This window comes from Centruroides sculpturatus, unplaced genomic scaffold (assembly GCF_000671375.1).
Source record: "Centruroides sculpturatus isolate CEXI.00-Female unplaced genomic scaffold, Cexi_2.0 scaffold30, whole genome shotgun sequence".
Classification (NCBI taxonomy): Eukaryota; Metazoa; Arthropoda; class Arachnida; order Scorpiones; family Buthidae; genus Centruroides; species Centruroides sculpturatus.
In genome coordinates, this window is record NW_019384755.1 from 469,688 (window position 1) to 488,519 (window position 18,832).

Consider the following 18,832-nt stretch of genomic DNA (forward strand, 5'->3'; position numbering starts at 1 on the left):
ATATTATTATAAATATAACTATTTAATAAATTAATAACAAAAGAAGAATTAGTCTATTCTTGAGCAGAGTACAGTAATGAAATGGAGAGAGAAACTATTTTTCTAAAAACTTTTACTTTTGTTTTACAAGAATTTTATTTTGTTTGATGAATGATTAAACTATGGTAATCTGTTCCATTGTGTTTGTTCTACAAAATTTAAGAAGCCTGTCCACCTTCTGTATCAAAAAATCTGTTTTGATACAGAAGTTGATAATACTTCTGTTTTATTTTGATACTTCTGTTTTTATAATACAAAAGTGTAGTAAGATTATATAATTTTATAGAAAGTTTGACCCCTTAGAGTTGAAGTCATGGGCACCAACTCTAAGGGTCTAAATCCATTCAGCTCCCTAATAATATTTTAAGCGGTGCTAGGCTCCAAAATAAAAATTACTTTTATGTTTGGAGCCGGTACCACTTAAAATATTATTGGGGACAGAACGAGTTCCGATCCCTTAGAGCTGGCTCCATGTTTGAAGCTGTGGCTTTCAAAACAAGCTTTTAATTATTTATATCAGTCTGACACGTCGTCTGCACAAAATAAATCAGTCTGGTACGTCATGTAAAACGCTTTGTTTTTTTACGCTTTACTATTAATATAAGTGCACAGTAGGAAGTTATCTTAGTGGGTGCACTCTAAGTTCGTTAACTAATGGAGTATTCAATGACCGCGGATACATGGAACGAGTTTACAGAGAAAAATATCCTTTCATTATTTGTTAAAATAGCTTTATACATTATACATTACATAAGCTCGACCTGGCATAATTATGTTAACAAACAGAATTATTATTGTTATCCAATGTTCCAAATTGTCATTTCTTCGGTTGATTGGGTTAACGTCGTGATAGTGTGACTGTATCGTGCTTGGAAATGGCTATAAACCATGCATTAACATGACAATATTTCATTGAAAGTTTATTTATATTATACTGGATTAAACTAGGTTACTTCTATCATATCTACATGCAGTGAGATCACAAAACATGATTTACGAATAATGTCGAGGATTATATATTTTAATTTCACGTCTATTTTATATTTATAATTAATGTTTTGACAGAAACTGAGAGATTATGAGACGATCGATAGAACCTATTCGCTTGTAAATAATATCCTGTGAAAGGCAACGCCCTATGAAGGAACGTTTATGACCTTAAAAGCAAATCAACCGTTCGAAAGGATTTTAAATGATGAAAATGCACATGATTTGAATGCTAATACAATAACGTTTAACTTATAAATAATGAGTGATTCGGCCAAATTAATAATTTAAAAAATAATTCTGATTAATTTTGTATTACGTCTACATTTATTACAATAATTTTATTAAATTGTATTTTTTGAATGTTAAATAGAGACAGCTTCAGATTTTACTTCCTGTTGTCTTTTGTTACAAGAAAAATAAAAGCAATTAATTTAACGGAAAGTCTATCTCACGGAGATAGTTTTGATCAATTGGAAGTAACTTACCGGAAACTTTATCACGTGACCTGACTGCGGAAATTCCATGCACGAACAGTTAGATTTCCGGGTAAAATCTAATTGAACAGCGCGCCATTTCATTAACGAACCAATTTTTGAAGTTTCTATTCGAAAAATTCCTTGATAAATTATTTAATAAATTAATAAATTTCGTACACCTAATTACAAAAAAATTTGATTTTACAAAAAAAAAAATTAATTTTAAAACGACGGTTTTTAAAAAAGAGAATATCAATTTAATTTATGCGTCGAAAGCATATTGGACTACAAAATCACATGATTTGTTTACGTCCAAAACAAACCGTTTCTTAGACGACAGAGAGCATTTTACTGCACTTTGCAATCACACCTGATCATGGAAGTTGAAACTGCGTAAGAAACTAACTAAAAACGTTAAAGAATTATAAATCTTCAAATATGATAAATAAAATGAATTCTTTTTCTACAGGGTTGTTCCTCACAATACCCTAACAGATCTCAGAAAAGAAATATATCGACAGCTCGGATATGATGTGGTGCCTAAGAAATATGTTTTCTTGAGAAACGTGGGACGAAATTTTACGCAGGTAAGAAATGAATTGACTGAATTTAGTAAAATTAGATAATATATAATGAACTGTCAATGATAAAAGGTCAAAAGAGAATGAATATAGAATTGATTCGGTATGAACCACGGGTTTTAAAGTCATTAGATTTATTCGCGATTTTTGATTGATGTTATAAAGTAATATTGATCCACTTAGTTGTGTCATCGTTCTTAAAACCACATTCATTCTGCTTACTTCAGGTAAGAGAGAGAGAGACTGAGACAGATTCTAACTATAATAAAAAATTTATAATTTCATTAATTGGTTAATTTATAACATAGGATATTTGAAATTAATTTTATTAGATTATCGATTTAAACAGAATAGTTTTATTGAACGGTCGTTCTCCATCGACCGGAATAGTAGTAATCTAATAAGTTATTCATTTAAATAACGTTTTGTTTTGTCGTTTATATTCTAAATAGGCCTTTCTATATATTAATATAATGAAAATATTTTGTTCCCGTTGGGAAACAACATCACGAAATTTGAATAAAGTAACATTTTTCTTCTACAGAATTAAATGTCAACCACATTTACGACGCATGGAAAATTCCCATGACTCATTCGATATTTAGTTTTGTTGTTTTTTTATATTAAATTTAATATAATTCTTTTAAAGGTGAGACCTAGCCAAGAAATGGAGATGAAAGTAAAAAACTATCTACCACCGCATGTAAGTAGCTTTATCGAATACATTCTTTTAAAATTTTCTTCTGCTTTTGTAAAATTTTGCTATCGATTTTAAGAATAATTACGCAGAGTTTCTTAGGAGAATTTGAATAAATTTATTTATTTTTATAATTAACTGGAAAATGGGAGTGGACTTAACTGACATTTAAAAAGGGCGCCATGCATTGTGACGCAATAGGTGTTTAGTTAGAATTAAATTCGTGACGCAATCAGGCCAATGTTCTTAGTAGTGACGCTCCGCCTAGCGGATATTTCAAAAAGTAGCTTCATTGATCGCTGTGCGATCAACGTGGGTGGTCGTTGTTTAGGTTCTTGGCTTTTATGTGATAAAGGTAAGTTTCCTACAATATCAGAAATTATAAATTATTTTAAAATCTATTTTTAATAAAACATTTACTAATAATCGATAATAAGTAGTAGGCAAATCAAATGGGATGAATTCTTTAGAGATAATGTGATGTACTTTGGAAGAGGAATCTGTCAGTTTTCTTAACTAGTTTTATGTGTAATGTATATTCCATTGAAACTGGCGTCGTGACTTGAACTTCTGCCAACCTAGTATTTGTTTAAATAGCTCAATCGGTTAAAGAATTAGCCTTTTACGCATTTACTGTCTCAATTACGCCCAAAATATTTAATCATTTCTAATAATCTAGATACAGGTATATTTGAGTTTTAATTCTACCATGTTAGGCTTACATGAACTTATAGATTATCTAATGTAACAATACGAATTTAATTTATATCATTTTAAAACAATTGAAAATGTCAATATTTCAATTGGTGAGGTACGTGACAAATAAATATCTGAGAAACAAGTTATAATGTCAATCGATGTATAAAGTCCATTGCTATGAGTCTAGCGTGACACGCGCTGCACGTGTGCAAAGTACAGTTCACTTTGTTAAAGATAAAACAAAATAAAATAACAAAATTCATCAAAGTACAATGGGAAAAGGAACGCCTACAATTTTCTAATGAATCGTTTAGTGTATAACAGTTTCATTACAACATTCCAATTTAATCTTGTAATAGCATTAGAATATTCAAAAGAGCATTATATTGCTCTTTTGAATTTTTCAAATTCAAAAAAACTGAACAATTCTAAATTAAAACGTTGAAAAAATCTAAATATTGATTAAATTTTGAAAAAAGAAAGAAAAGAAAAATTAAATATTGAATAATTCTAATATTGAATACGATAATCAATTATCTGTAATGGATGTCTTATTAAAGCGTAAAAATCAAAGATAGCCTGAACATATACGAGTATTTAACTTATATATTTAAGTAATATTACAATATGGAATATTTAACTCAGATGTATTTGTTAATATATGTTAACGAATACGTCTGAGTTATATATACGTCATGTGTTATTAATGTTTTAAGTTTTATACTAAATTTTGTACAAAAATTAGTGTCTAGGATTTTTTGCGTGAATTTTATTGTAAAAACGAAACTTAAAGATAATTTATACAGTTATTTGTCATATATCTTATAAACTATGTTAGTACTATTTACATAACTTTAAAATACATGCAGGTAAAAAAATGGTTAAATTTATTTCAAGAAAATAATATGAAGGAATATAACAAAATGAAAACATTGATTTATAAATAAGTTTTGTTGTTATTTCTTAAAGTTAATAATTGTAAATGATAATTAACTGTGAGATTATGCCATCAGTTTTCTATCAAAAAATGCATAATGCATTGTATTTGTATCTTGTCGCCATAAACTTCTTTGCTTTAATTTCATGGCTTGTCTTTTCATCGAAGTCTGTCTCAGTTTATATTAATAGACTCTTGTGTCATAGATTAATTAACTAAACAAACATGAAATAAGTTTAAATGGACGTTTGGACGTTCTTAAATAACGGATAAAATAATCTTAAATGACGGTGAAAGTTTATCTTACATTTTCAAAAATTAATTTTTATAACTGTCTGAAAATTAAGAATTGATATGTAACATGGATTCATCCTCTAAATTACATAATAACGAAAATTATACATGCCACATTTGATGGATTTCCGACATGAAAATTCGTTCTTCATCTGAACAAAAAATGAAAGCGAATTATCTAAAGTAAAAGACTAATTGAGATTTATAAAATACTAGAAAGTAGCTAATTAGAGTCGAACGTGACTAGACGTTTAAATATCAACTTGTAAGATATAAATCATCATTAGATAATTTCCTCTTTCACGTCTCAAATTTGATATTAGCTTCCTAATATCAGCAACCTAAATTATCGGTTCAGTCATCTAATTTGTAAATGTGCTAGAACGATATACACTATCGGATGATTATTGTCTATAGGCTCTATAGATTTAATATTCGCTAACTATCGATCTTGGGTGGAGTTGGACACGCTCCATGAAGCATTCATCTTCATTGTCTAAGTTGAGAAGAGTTACTGTCATTTTAAAAAATGTAAACACGTTTCTTTCTCACGAGGACCACTCGTTTCAGGCTTCGGAGCCAGAGATTTATCTGAAAGAAGGAACGTATACAGGAGCTTATTGGGCACACATCGCAGACGATAGCGGATTGGAGGAGAGTGTCACAGAGAGCAACAGTCAGCCATCTAGAGAAGACGTTAGTAAGTAAAATTATGTATAATTTGTTTAGCTAACGACATTCTCTTCTATGATACTGAGTAAATTATTCGTAAATCCATATTTAAGTGTACTGTACTGTACTGAATATTTTACTCTGTGAATTCATGCTCTATAGAAACTGCACATTATCTTTAAAATTTTTTACTCAAATTTCATTTCAATTATCGCAGTAGTAAAACGATTCGTAATAATAACCTTATTAAATACATTAACATTAATAGCCTTATTCTTATGAGGATTGATGCGTATTTACGGAATGTGTACATATATATTAGTTTACATTTATTTTAGTTATTATTTTATGTTTAATAATTAATTTTTGGTCTATAGGTTTTTCAGTTATTGAAATTTTTGATGTTTCATTCTACGAAGGTATACTCACAAGAACATAATTTACGTCCGATAGAGAAGATAATTAAGTAATGACATCGATTTTTGGCTTTCGGGAATTAATGTAATTTCCCTCGTAGGAATTACTTTCTCTGTAATCAGAAAGAAGTTTTGATCCAGTCAATTTCACTTTTCTGCTTGCAAATAGTTGAATCGTGATTACACTAGATTAAATTATTTTTCATTAAATATTTAATAGTCTAATGGCTTAAATACTTTTTAAAATTAAAATTCTTTAAATCATTTTAGGGTTTAAAACACGTTAATTTGTTGTCCATAACTTGATTTAAAAAAGTCTTTGCTAACAATTGCAAAATATAACTCTAGCTACTCTAAATACTGTACTGTATATAGTAACTATCATGTTACGCCATCTAGTAATTGAGAATTGAACTTTTTTTGAAAATTTAAATTTGTATGCACAATAAACAATATTACTGTTAGAGAATTTCATGCACAAAGAATAAAAATTAATATACATTGTCTATATGTATACTTGTAGATTATATTAGCTCTTCAAAGAAAATGCATCTCAAATATTTCATAAATGTCACTATTATATTTTTTTCTTTTGAGATCATTTTGCCACCTAAAAAGATATTGTAAATGTACAATTTATATTTATCATTAACTACATGATATGAATATTTTACTCTGTGAATTCCTGCTCTATAGAAACTGCACATTATCTTTAAAATTTTTTACTCAAATTTCATTTCAATTATCGCAGTAGTAAAACAATGCATTTATTTATTTATGAATATTTTAAAGCATGTATGTATAAAGTATTTTATTTAAAATGCAACATTACTACGCAGTTTATTTTTCAAATTTATAAAATTTTACATTGAAAAAATTTATTTAAAATTTTAAGTTTTAAAATTCAAAATTTATGATTGAGAAAAGATTTATTATACTGTGGCTTCTAATTTTAAATTCTGTAAAATTAGATAAATCATTTGAAAACGTTTTTATGTAAATTATTTTTTTAATGTCTTTAAACTATAGAATGATAGAAAATAATTCATTTAACTTTTTCTTAATGCGTTAAGATTACCGAAGATGTTTTCATCTTTAGGAGAAGTCTTAAAAATATGTTGTAATATTTTACAATGGTTTTTTTTGAACATTGATTTTTTTGCAAAGATTAATAGTACTTTGCCAATTTCTATATTTTATAAAATTGCTAATATTTTTTTAAAATATTGACTAGGAGAATTTTAAAAAAACGTAATAAATTAATGTCTTTTTTAATATTTTCTACAAAGAATAATTTTCCAGAAACAATTTTAAGATAGCCTATTTAGCCTAAGATAACCTATTTAGCTTTAAAATAGCTATAAGCTTTAAGATAACCTATTTAGCCTAAACAAACATAGGCTAAATAGGCTATCTTAAAATTGTCTCTGGTAAAAATTAATTTATAGCAAAATTACATAAGAGTAAAGCATTTTTTATACATACACATTTTATATTAATAATCTGAAATATAAAATATTATAAATCAGTCTGGTACGTCATGTAAAACGCTTTGTTTTTTTACGCTTTACTATTAATATAAGTGCACAGTAGGAAGTTATCTTAGTGGGTGCACTCTAAGTTCGTTAACTAATGGAGTATTCAATGACCGCGGATACATGGAACGAGTTTACAGAGAAAAATATCCTTTCATTATTTGTTAAAATAGCTTTATACATTATACATTACATAAGCTCGACCTGGCATAATTATGTTAACAAACAGAATTATTATTGTTATCCAATGTTCCAAATTGTCATTTCTTCGGTTGATTGGGTTAACGTCGTGATAGTGTGACTGTATCGTGCTTGGAAATGGCNATTATAGAATTCTTTAACAGTTAGAAAACTTTTAATTAATCATCAATAATTTAATCTGCTCATTAATATAATCTGCTTGCTTATATTAATGGCTAAGGTTTAAGTATATTATATGTAAAGTTTATTCTACACTGAAGCAGCTGGAACATTTCTACTCTTTATTATTATTTTTTCTATTTGTTTCAGCTGATACTTTCTGTTTTAATCATAAACTATACCTTTAACATTTCCAAAATTTTAATACCTAAAATTGAAGAATGCAATCGCTTAATAAGTTTTTCAGATTAATAAATTGAATGTCATCGATCTGAACTTTTTTATTACTTCGGAATTTGAGGCAATAAAAGCAATTGTATCGTGTTTTTCTCTTTTTTTCCCGTCTTGCGTGTTAAATCCTATTCAGTAATAACTCTTGTTACAAGAAATCTCTTTCACTTTTCTAAATCATCTATATGAAAGGTCATTCTGTTTTCTCTATCTTTAATAACAATCACTTTTTCTTTTTTACCGGTAACTTTTCTTCACATAAAACATTTTAGAATTAACATTTTGCTATTCTTTAAAAAAGTCTGATATATGATCTTTATTATAATTTTGAATACAGTATGTAACAGAAAGATAATCTCATTATGAAAGATATTCCACTTTGTAAAGTGCAATAACACATTAAGTTTTTAACCATGATCTAATTTGATGAGTGGACATGCTTCAATGCCAGGACTCTCATTCAGGTGATTGAACTATAGCCAGTTGAATCGATTGAATGTTTTCCTAGTCTATTACTGATTCGAAATATGCCAGTGTAAGAATAAAGATGGTATTTCTATTATGTCAATATTTGAAATTCGATGAAAAGTTATTGGATAATCTTACGTGATATTTATATAAGCTTAGTCTCTAGTTAATAGATTGAAATCCACAGCTGCTTTCACATTTTAAAAGAAAACAGAAATAACTGATAAGGTATCGTGGGTGTCATTTTACATATAATTAATAACTATTCGAGGTTTAAAATCGAATTTTTGTATTGTTTAGCTACGTCACATTGCACGCTGCAGACTTGGGTGTGGTCGAAGTTATAACGTTACTTGTTATTTTAGGATCAGACCCAGTTAGCTAATCACACGCAATATTTTTGCATTTTGATTTTTTTTAAATGGGTCTTTTAAAATGACTGTCTTTTCTTTGTAATATTTTCTTAATTTTGTTTATATATGTTAAAATGCAAAATCGATACCTAAAATAATAATAATAATTTCAGAACATAAAAAAATCACAAAATTAATCATAATTGTAACAAAAACATTGATGGATATTGTTAATGTTTAAAAATAAATATATTTTTTTATTCAATGAAAATTTAGATTCATTGCTTACGATACAATCGTCTATTTGATTGAGTTTCAAAATATAAAAATAAATTAAACAGAATATTTTACACTATTTATAAAGCTTGAAATTTAAGGATTCAATCAATACTATCATAGTAAATCACTACTGGCTTTGTGACTTAAATTTTCCCTATATTCATAAACGATTGTGGATTTGCTATCATCATAAAGCGGATACGACGCAAGTAGATGGAATAACACGCGACCTAACTAGTTAAGAAAGCTAAGAGAGAACACACCTGCCGGTTCGTGATCCGGATCTATCGTGCTTCTACTCTAAAACTTTTTTACGGATCGGTTGTGTCACGTCCTAGTCACCCTCCACTCCACCCGAATCAACACAGTTTACCATGCCCAAGTCCTACAGGGTGTTCCATCATGTCCTGCGAATTCCCAAAAGAGGTGTTTGCTACCTTATATGGTCTTCAGGTAAATTCACTTGCGCATTATTTTCTTTGACCCATTTCTCTTCTGTTGCGTGCCGTTGGAAATTTGATACAATGCTTTTCCCTATGGAATTTATTCTAATTCTCAAAATTTCTAATTTTTAGATAAATTTATATTGAAACTAGCTTAATTGAGCTTATTGACGAAGACAAACTATTAATAATTACTATTTTAAAGTATTTATTTAGATTAATTTGAATTAATTTTACTTTCGGGAAACTTAATTCTTAATTTGTAAATTGTATGATTTACATTACATATTGAACATATTTAGTTGGATATTTTTCCGCAGAATGATTCTTTACAATGAATTTTTACTTCCTACTTCCGAAATCAATATTTTAATAAACATATAAAGAAACTTTCATTCATAATTTGTTTATAAAATCAATTATTCAACGTTCATAGTACATACTGTACAATAGAATAATATAAAATATTAAGAAATAAATACTAAATTTATTAGCTATACTATTTTTATATAAATTGTTTAATTGATAAAAGACATATTACATTTCTTAAATCACTAGTAATATTATAGAATTCTTTAACAGTTAGAAAACTTTTAATTAATCATCAATAATTTAATCTGCTCATTAATATAATCTGCTTGCTTATATTAATGGCTAAGGTTTAAGTATATTATATGTAAAGTTTATTCTACACTGAAGCAGCTGGAACATTTCTACTCTTTATTATTATTTTTTCTATTTGTTTCAGCTGATACTTTCTGTTTTAATCATAAACTATACCTTTAACATTTCCAAAATTTTAATACCTAAAATTGAAGAATGCAATCGCTTAATAAGTTTTTCAGATTAATAAATTGAATGTCATCGATCTGAACTTTTTTATTACTTCGGAATTTGAGGCAATAAAAGCAATTGTATCGTGTTTTTCTCTTTTTTTCCCGTCTTGCGTGTTAAATCCTATTCAGTAATAACTCTTGTTACAAGAAATCTCTTTCACTTTTCTAAATCATCTATATGAAAGGTCATTCTGTTTTCTCTATCTTTAATAACAATCACTTTTTCTTTTTTACCGGTAACTTTTCTTCACATAAAACATTTTAGAATTAACATTTTGCTATTCTTTAAAAAAGTCTGATATATGATCTTTATTATAATTTTGAATACAGTATGTAACAGAAAGATAATCTCATTATGAAAGATATTCCACTTTGTAAAGTGCAATAACACATTAAGTTTTTAACCATGATCTAATTTGATGAGTGGACATGCTTCAATGCCAGGACTCTCATTCAGGTGATTGAACTATAGCCAGTTGAATCGATTGAATGTTTTCCTAGTCTATTACTGATTCGAAATATGCCAGTGTAAGAATAAAGATGGTATTTCTATTATGTCAATATTTGAAATTCGATGAAAAGTTATTGGATAATCTTACGTGATATTTATATAAGCTTAGTCTCTAGTTAATAGATTGAAATCCACAGCTGCTTTCACATTTTAAAAGAAAACAGAAATAACTGATAAGGTATCGTGGGTGTCATTTTACATATAATTAATAACTATTCGAGGTTTAAAATCGAATTTTTGTATTGTTTAGCTACGTCACATTGCACGCTGCAGACTTGGGTGTGGTCGAAGTTATAATGTTACTTGTTATTTTAGGATCAGACCCAGTTAGCTAATCACACGCAATATTTTTGCATTTTGATTTTTTTTAAATGGGTCTTTTAAAATGACTGTCTTTTCTTTGTAATATTTTCTTAATTTTGTTTATATATGTTAAAATGCAAAATCGATACCTAAAATAATAATAATAATTTCAGAACATAAAAAAATCACAAAATTAATCATAATTGTAACAAAAACATTGATGGATATTGTTAATGTTTAAAAATAAATATATTTTTTTATTCAATGAAAATTTAGATTCATTGCTTACGATACAATCGTCTATTTGATTGAGTTTCAAAATATAAAAATAAATTAAACAGAATATTTTACACTATTTATAAAGCTTGAAATTTAAGGATTTAATCAATACTATCATAGTAAATCACTACTGGCTTTGTGACTTAAATTATCCCTATATTCATAAACGATTGTGGATTTGCTATCATCATAAAGCGGATACGACGCAAGTAGATGGAATAACACGCGACCTAACTAGTTAAGAAAGCTAAGAGAGAACACACCTGCCGGTTCGTGATCCGGATCTATCGTGCTTCTACTCTAAAACTTTTTTACGGATCGGTTGTGTCACGTCCTAGTCACCCTCCACTCCACCCGAATCAACACAGTTTACCATGCCCAAGTCCTACAGGGTGTTCCATCATGTCCTGCGAATTCCCAAAAGAGGTGTTTGCTACCTTATATGGTCTTCAGGTAAATTCACTTGCGCATTATTTTCTTTGACCCATTTCTCTTCTGTTGCGTGCCGTTGGAAATTTGATACAATGCTTTTCCCTATGGAATTTATTCTAATTCTCAAAATTTCTAATTTTTAGATAAATTTATATTGAAACTAGCTTAATTGAGCTTATTGACGAAGACAAACTATTAATAATTACTATTTTAAAGTATTTATTTAGATTAATTTGAATTAATTTTACTTTCGGGAAACTTAATTCTTAATTTGTAAATTGTATGATTTACATTACATATTGAACATATTTAGTTGGATATTTTTCCGCAGAATGATTCTTTACAATGAATTTTTACTTCCTACTTCCGAAATCAATATTTTAATAAACATATAAAGAAACTTTCATTCATAATTTGTTTATAAAATCAATTATTCAACGTTCAAGTCTGCTTACTCGGTCAAATCTCAATTTCATTTTACTTGTATGTTTTCTTTTCCTAAAAACTAATTGATTTTTAAGAATTTTATATATTTAATTTATGTTTAAACCTAGTTGTTGTTAATAATAATATACTGTATATTACTTGTATCTAGTTTATTAATATTGATAACTTTTTCCTAAAATCAGTTTAACAATTCGTCGCTAGAACAAATCGATTTGAAAAATTAATTTAAAATTTAACTATATCATGATCTGTCTATGTGTTTTTTAATCCCGTTAACCTATATCAGTTTAAATTCTTACTAAACCACACCCTGTATAGAGTCTAGAGATTTATAAGGCGTTGTTGGGTGTATCCCTTCTTTGACAAATTTTTTTCTTATTTCCTTTTTCAGCCAGTCCCGACAGTTTCGGTGACAGCGAAAGAATCTTAACCACCGACGTCTTCATGCCCCCTCTTGATACAGGGGTCATCCATACTGACATGGCTATCACCATGGCAACCACAAACAATGCTAATGTGGAAAGAAAACGACGAACTCGAAGACAAGCAAAGAATAATATGGAAAAAGAATCTTGGAGCAAGGCACCACCTCGTTCTAATGATTTAACTACCGAAAATGACATCGTCGATTCCTCTCAAAATCAAATTCCACAACCTTTCAGATCTTACAGGTGATATTGATAAATCTTTAATTATTAATTGCGTATAGTAACATTTTATAGAACAAGTCGTAATATTTTTTATAGAACTTTATTGTATTTTTGTATGCCAGTTAAAATTTTAAAATCTTTTTATATATTTTATCTTGAAAAATATTTCCACTAATTTCTTTCAAAATATAGTAAATTTTGAGATTATTATATAGTTAAATGTTTAAAAAATTTTAGTAATATCATTTAGATAATGTAGGCTATTTCTTAGTAATTTAAATATAATTTACTCAGATTTTATTAATATAATATTTGTCACTAATCGAAGAAGTTCAAAAATTTAAAAATGATAAAACTTTAAAATAATTCATTAGGCCTATATATATTGTAAAAATCGTGTTAATTCTGGAATTTAGTGAAAGAATAAGGCGTCTTTAATTAAGATCAAAGATATAATTATTTTTTCTATTTCAATCAACTAATAAGTGGAGTAACCCGGATATTCCATTATAAGTAATTACGTTTTGTGGTTTTTTTCCAGACGCAAGAAGATTTATCAGAAAGGATCGATCGTAAATGGATCGGATGGTCTCTGGACAGATTGGAGAGACGAGAGTCGTTTTCGGAAAGATTACAACAGGTACGAGGAAGAGATCGATCAACGAACGAAATCCAATCACCAGAAACGTGATCGTAGTTTAGACACTCTAAGTAGGATACCGGTAACAGTAGGACAAGTAAAAACAACAGGAACAAATAACAGTAAAATGCGAGCGGCCAAATCAATGTCGTCACTTCCTGTTAGAGTAAAAGATATAAAAAATTCGACAGCTCCTACGGGAGGAGAGGGAAAGAGAAAGACGATTGGGAAGAAGAAAAAAGCAGAAAAGAAAGAAGAATCAGTTATTATCGAAAATACCAGCATACGATTAGTGAATGAAGATGGAAAACCAGAAACAAACGGTTCAGAAATGGTGCAATATGTTGATGAATCGCCACCTCAAGATGATCAGATCGTTCGGCATCATGTTCTTCTATTAGAAGGTGAAGATGACGGTGGAACTGTATCAGATGCTGCCGCCGAGACAATACGACAGGTACAGATGGAACTGGGAAGATCTCGTGACAAAAAGGAATCAGAAAATGGAGAAAATAAATCAGAAACTACACAAGAGCAAGAAGAAAAAAATGAACAAAAGAAAGAAGAAAGTGAACAAAAGAAAGAAGAAAGTGAACAAAAAGTAGACGAAACGAAAACAAAAGAAGAAGAGAAAAAATCTGAAGAAACAAAAACTGAAGATGTTAAAGAAAATGAAAATGAAAGTTCTTCAGAAACAACTAAGACTGAAAGCGAAGAAAGCAAACCTGAGTCTGATCCAGAAACAAAACCAGAGAAAGAAAAGCCGAAACTCGAAGACGATGTCTTAGAGCATCATCTATTTAGTGGAGAAACTTTACAGAGCTTAAGTCGAGATGGAAAATTACAAATCGAGGTGTTGGTGAAGGAACTATTGGATGGTGGCAATGACGTCACGATCGATGCTCTATCACGTGGTATTAACAGAGAGGGGAAGACAAACAGATTTGGATACGATTTGAGTAAGATTCGGAGACCATTTCGTGATACAGACCGCTATGGAAGGACCATTTATAGTCCTAGCAATATGAGAAGGTCTCGTTCGGATGGTTACGGACTAGCATCAAGAGATAAAATGGGACCTGAAACTCCCGCTGCCGAAAGATCTCATCGACAACGTTTAGCTGGAACGGGACAATGGTTATCATCAGTAGATATCCGTGGACATGAATATTATATTACAGAAAGTAAGTTGCAATTTAACTTAGTATTTATTTTTCTTAGGAGAAATTCGGTTTTCGCTATATAACTTTGCATTTAAATTTATTATAGCCTTATGAGTTTTATGCATAATATTTTTCTGTCTAAAATTTCCATTCTAAAATGGTAAAGGAGACTCAAAAAGTAATTATTAATTTTCTATTTGTAGCAATTGAAAAGTAAACTCTCTTTTAAATTTTATATTTGGATAATATTTTTTACTGATAGTTAAAAAGATTAAAAGATTTTTCTCAGTATCGTAATTCTGATTATAGTGATAAATATCAATGATCAATCACCTGAATATGGCACTAACGTGATCAGAATATAGAATGACCACTAATTCATTCATTTGTTGATATGATATATTAAAAAACTACATTTTTTCCATATCAATATAAACCAATTCGTAATTCATATATCATCTCTTCACATATCTCTAAATTATATAAGTTTTTAAACCTATTTCTGTCCGCGTCCTATGTACAGAGTAATTACACACAAGTCTTTGTTTTAGATTAATAAAGAAATAGTGAAATATCGATATACATTTCACGAATGAAATAATACTGTTCGAAATATAAGATTTTAAACTGAATTTGATCTCATGTTAGATAAAGTACTGTCAAGAAGTGATTTTTTCACGTTCTAACCCTATAATTTGTTTGGTCAGTTGTCATGGATACTGCAATTTACCTAATGACAATGATGGAAAGAAGACCGTGAACACGTAATTTAATTCGCTTAAGAGTTGTTGAATAAAAATGGTTAAAAACTATCCTATTAAAATAAGATTTTTAATTACATAATGTGTATTTCAGGGGAAAGATTATTACTGTTGTTAGATAGACTTCGTTCGGAATTAAGACTCTGCGAGACAAGAAGAGACGAACTTCTTCGAAGAATTAAGCATTTACAAACCAGAGCAAACCACAGAAGAGATCAAGGTATTGTTTTTTTCCTTCTTTTTTTAACGATTATCTCATGTCATCAAATTATATGCAACTTCAAAAGTTGTAGATCGATATTATAGATAGATTATTTTTCTTTCTTGAAACATTCACAACATTTCCAATATTTGAGAAATAATATATAACTATATAAATAAATATATATATGTACTCGAGTAATGTCTATATTTAGTCTATACTTAACGTGTGTATCTGCAGTGGCGGCCTTAGGGGGTGGCGAGCAGGGCAATCGCCCGGGGCCTCGCTCTTGGAGGGGCCTCGCGCAACAACCAAGTAGAAAAAAGTTGATATTTAAAACTTTTTATTTTATCCTTGGCTATTAGTTATAACAATAAAATAAATTTAATTTATAGTACAGTATATATTAATATTAATAAGTGCCTACTATTTCAATTCACATACATTGCACAAAGGACAAGGGCCTCGCAAAGATCTGCCGCCCAGGGCCTCGCAAAGATCTACCGCCCAGAGCCTCGCAATGGATAAGGCCGCCGCTGTGTATCTGTATATGTATATATAGTGTACATTATATACACACACATATGAGAAACATTACTTGTGTATCAAATAGTACTATTTACTATTAATCAATATTAATTCATTATTAGATAAACTTAAATGAATATCTTTCAATTAAGCGTATATAATGACATTAATGCATAATAATTTACATACTTACATATACAGTATTATAAATTAATTGACGTGAACTTTTGTTCATCGAAATATAACCAGGTTCAAATTTCGAGTGTACAACATAATTTTTTTTTTTTTTATTAACTCCATCTTTCTTACATTGATAGTAATCATTACTATCAATGTAAGAAAGATGGAGTTAATTACTAACAATATTAACGATAACGATATACATTTTGATTATTCGATATCTTCTCAGTCGCTCTAATTTTTAAATTTTTTTTTCTCTTCTGGACGTTATATACTCACCTCATCTTTAGTCACCTTGTATAAAATAATATTCAATATTATATTGTAATTATTAGATTCATTTAACCTACTTAAAAGCAGATTCCTACCAATGTTTCAATATCATATTAATAAAATGTGGCAGATTTTCAAATAAAAAATAAGTATAATATTTTAAACACATTGACACATAATATTCGAATATATACGAGATACACTGTATAATTATTTAGTTTTTGCCTTGAACATCTATGTTATACGAACAAATTCGAAACTAAATTAGTCAATTTATTAAACAATTTTCAAATTAATTCAGATACTATGTTTCAGTTGGAAAACTCTTGAATTTGTATATAATAATTTAATTTTATTTCAATCAGTTAAAAATTAGATTAAGCGTACTCTGGTTGAAGTTAAGAATATAATCTACTTTATAAATATGAACTTTCTCTTTACAATCAAAATATATGTACCCGAGCTTAGAATTTTTTTATGTTTTTTGTTTGGGATACTGGTATTTCTCTTCAATTCTAACATATTAAATTATTCCAAAAAATTCTGCATCCAACCATAATGATAGCCGCCAAGCTTTCGTAAGAAAATGTTAAGGTAATAGAACCCAATTTATTGCAACATTTGTAGTGATATGAAATAAAACAGTAAAGAAAGATCTATTTTAGTGCTAAAGTTTATGAAGATAGAAGTTTTCAATACTATGAAGATCGTTAATATGATGTCAATATTTTATTAAAATTATTACATGAAGACGATATTGGAAATGAGAAAATAAAACAGATTAGAAATTTAATATAAAAATATACAAGTCATAAGTTTCTCAATAATGACAATATAAGAAAATTTTTTACTATCAATTTCGTGTTGTAATACGTTGTAGAACGCTTTAAAGTTTATTATTTATTTTTATATAAATAGCAAAAATGAAATTGTTATTCTCTCTCTTTGCATTTTTCTTCAAATATGGATTTCTTCACGATTGTTTGTAAGAATATTTTGGCACTGAATGATTTATCAGTTTCTCACCTACTGAGATAGTATCATCCAATCGAATAGCTCAAGTCATATTCAAGAACATAATGCTAAATATTGGACCCCGAAGCGCTTTATTTTTGAATTCGTGAAATGAAGCGTATTAGATTGTGTTATCAAATAGATGAAGTCTTGCAAAAATAGAAAAATTTTTCTTTAAATCTCACTATTATGGATTGGGTTTTAACATCGTAAATTTATAGAATTAAAAAACGTATTTTTCAAAACCCGATGTGAATAGCCATATTTCTTCTGACTTACAAGAACTAAACAGACGAGAATATCACCCAAAATATTTTATCACCACTCTTATTTATGATAAATAAACTTAGTAAACAATTATATAAATGAGAACAAACATCCAAACTCTACATACCTTTATACAACAAAAATAATAAAAAATTATTTTAGAAAATCTTCCATTATGAAAATAGAAAATCTATCTTTAATATAACCGATAAATATTGGTACAGGGTAATTATAATTGACCCTGCTCAGAGCCCTCTGCAGTCTGTTGTAATGGTTCAAATTTTCTCTATTAGGAGAAAATATGACACTTCAAGATCAAGTAGTGTTGTAACTTTATGAAAATTAATTAATGTAGAAAACAACGATAACAATCTCTCCCTCAGCTGAAGCCCAGCATGACGCAGCATGTCGCCATATTCTCACCGAAATGCTTCGTGCTCCCGATCACGCTATATTATGCTTCCAACATGTAATCGAGCTTATGATTCACATATTGAACATATAGTGTAAAATAAAGTGCAAAATAACGTTTCGCTTTGCTGACTTATGGATTTTGTTTTTAAAGCGCCATATTTTGTCTAGTGGTGAAAATTTGAACTAAATGTTGTCATTCAGAAATCTATTCACCATACTGTATTGTGAATAGCACATACACTAAATTTCATTGACATGTAACCTATTAGAACCGAGCCAGCGGGCTCCGAATAGGATCAGTTTAATTATAATCATCCTGCGTAAGTGCAACATCTTTCGAAAATTTTGTTCAAATTTTTTATATACTGTATATCGATATGCTATACTATATTTGTGGGAAAATTGTATATATATAATATATAAATAATAAAAATTTATATATAATATATTTATATATTTATA

The 18,832-nt window shown here is 28.6% G+C and overlaps 1 protein-coding gene across 2 annotated transcripts in view; it reads left to right on the plus strand.

Moving 5' to 3' along the window:
* Positions 1 to 18,832, plus strand: part of LOC111628696 (trichohyalin-like) — a 43,696-nt gene that overhangs the window by 13,621 nt on the left and 11,243 nt on the right. The window contains exons 1-7 of one of the 2 annotated variants that reach the window (XM_023372528.1): positions 1,761 to 1,898; positions 1,975 to 2,092; positions 2,736 to 2,789; positions 5,284 to 5,413; positions 12,670 to 12,949; positions 13,470 to 14,752; positions 15,587 to 15,712. In XM_023372528.1, coding sequence (XP_023228296.1) covers positions 1,882 to 1,898; positions 1,975 to 2,092; positions 2,736 to 2,789; positions 5,284 to 5,413; positions 12,670 to 12,949; positions 13,470 to 14,752; positions 15,587 to 15,712 — 2,008 coding nt within the window. In that variant the 5' untranslated portion in view covers positions 1,761 to 1,881. Of the gene's footprint in view, positions 1 to 1,760; positions 1,899 to 1,974; positions 2,093 to 2,735; positions 2,790 to 5,283; positions 5,414 to 12,669; positions 12,950 to 13,469; positions 14,753 to 15,586; positions 15,713 to 18,832 lie in introns of those variants that run through there. The other variant, XM_023372527.1, reaches the window with a different exon arrangement.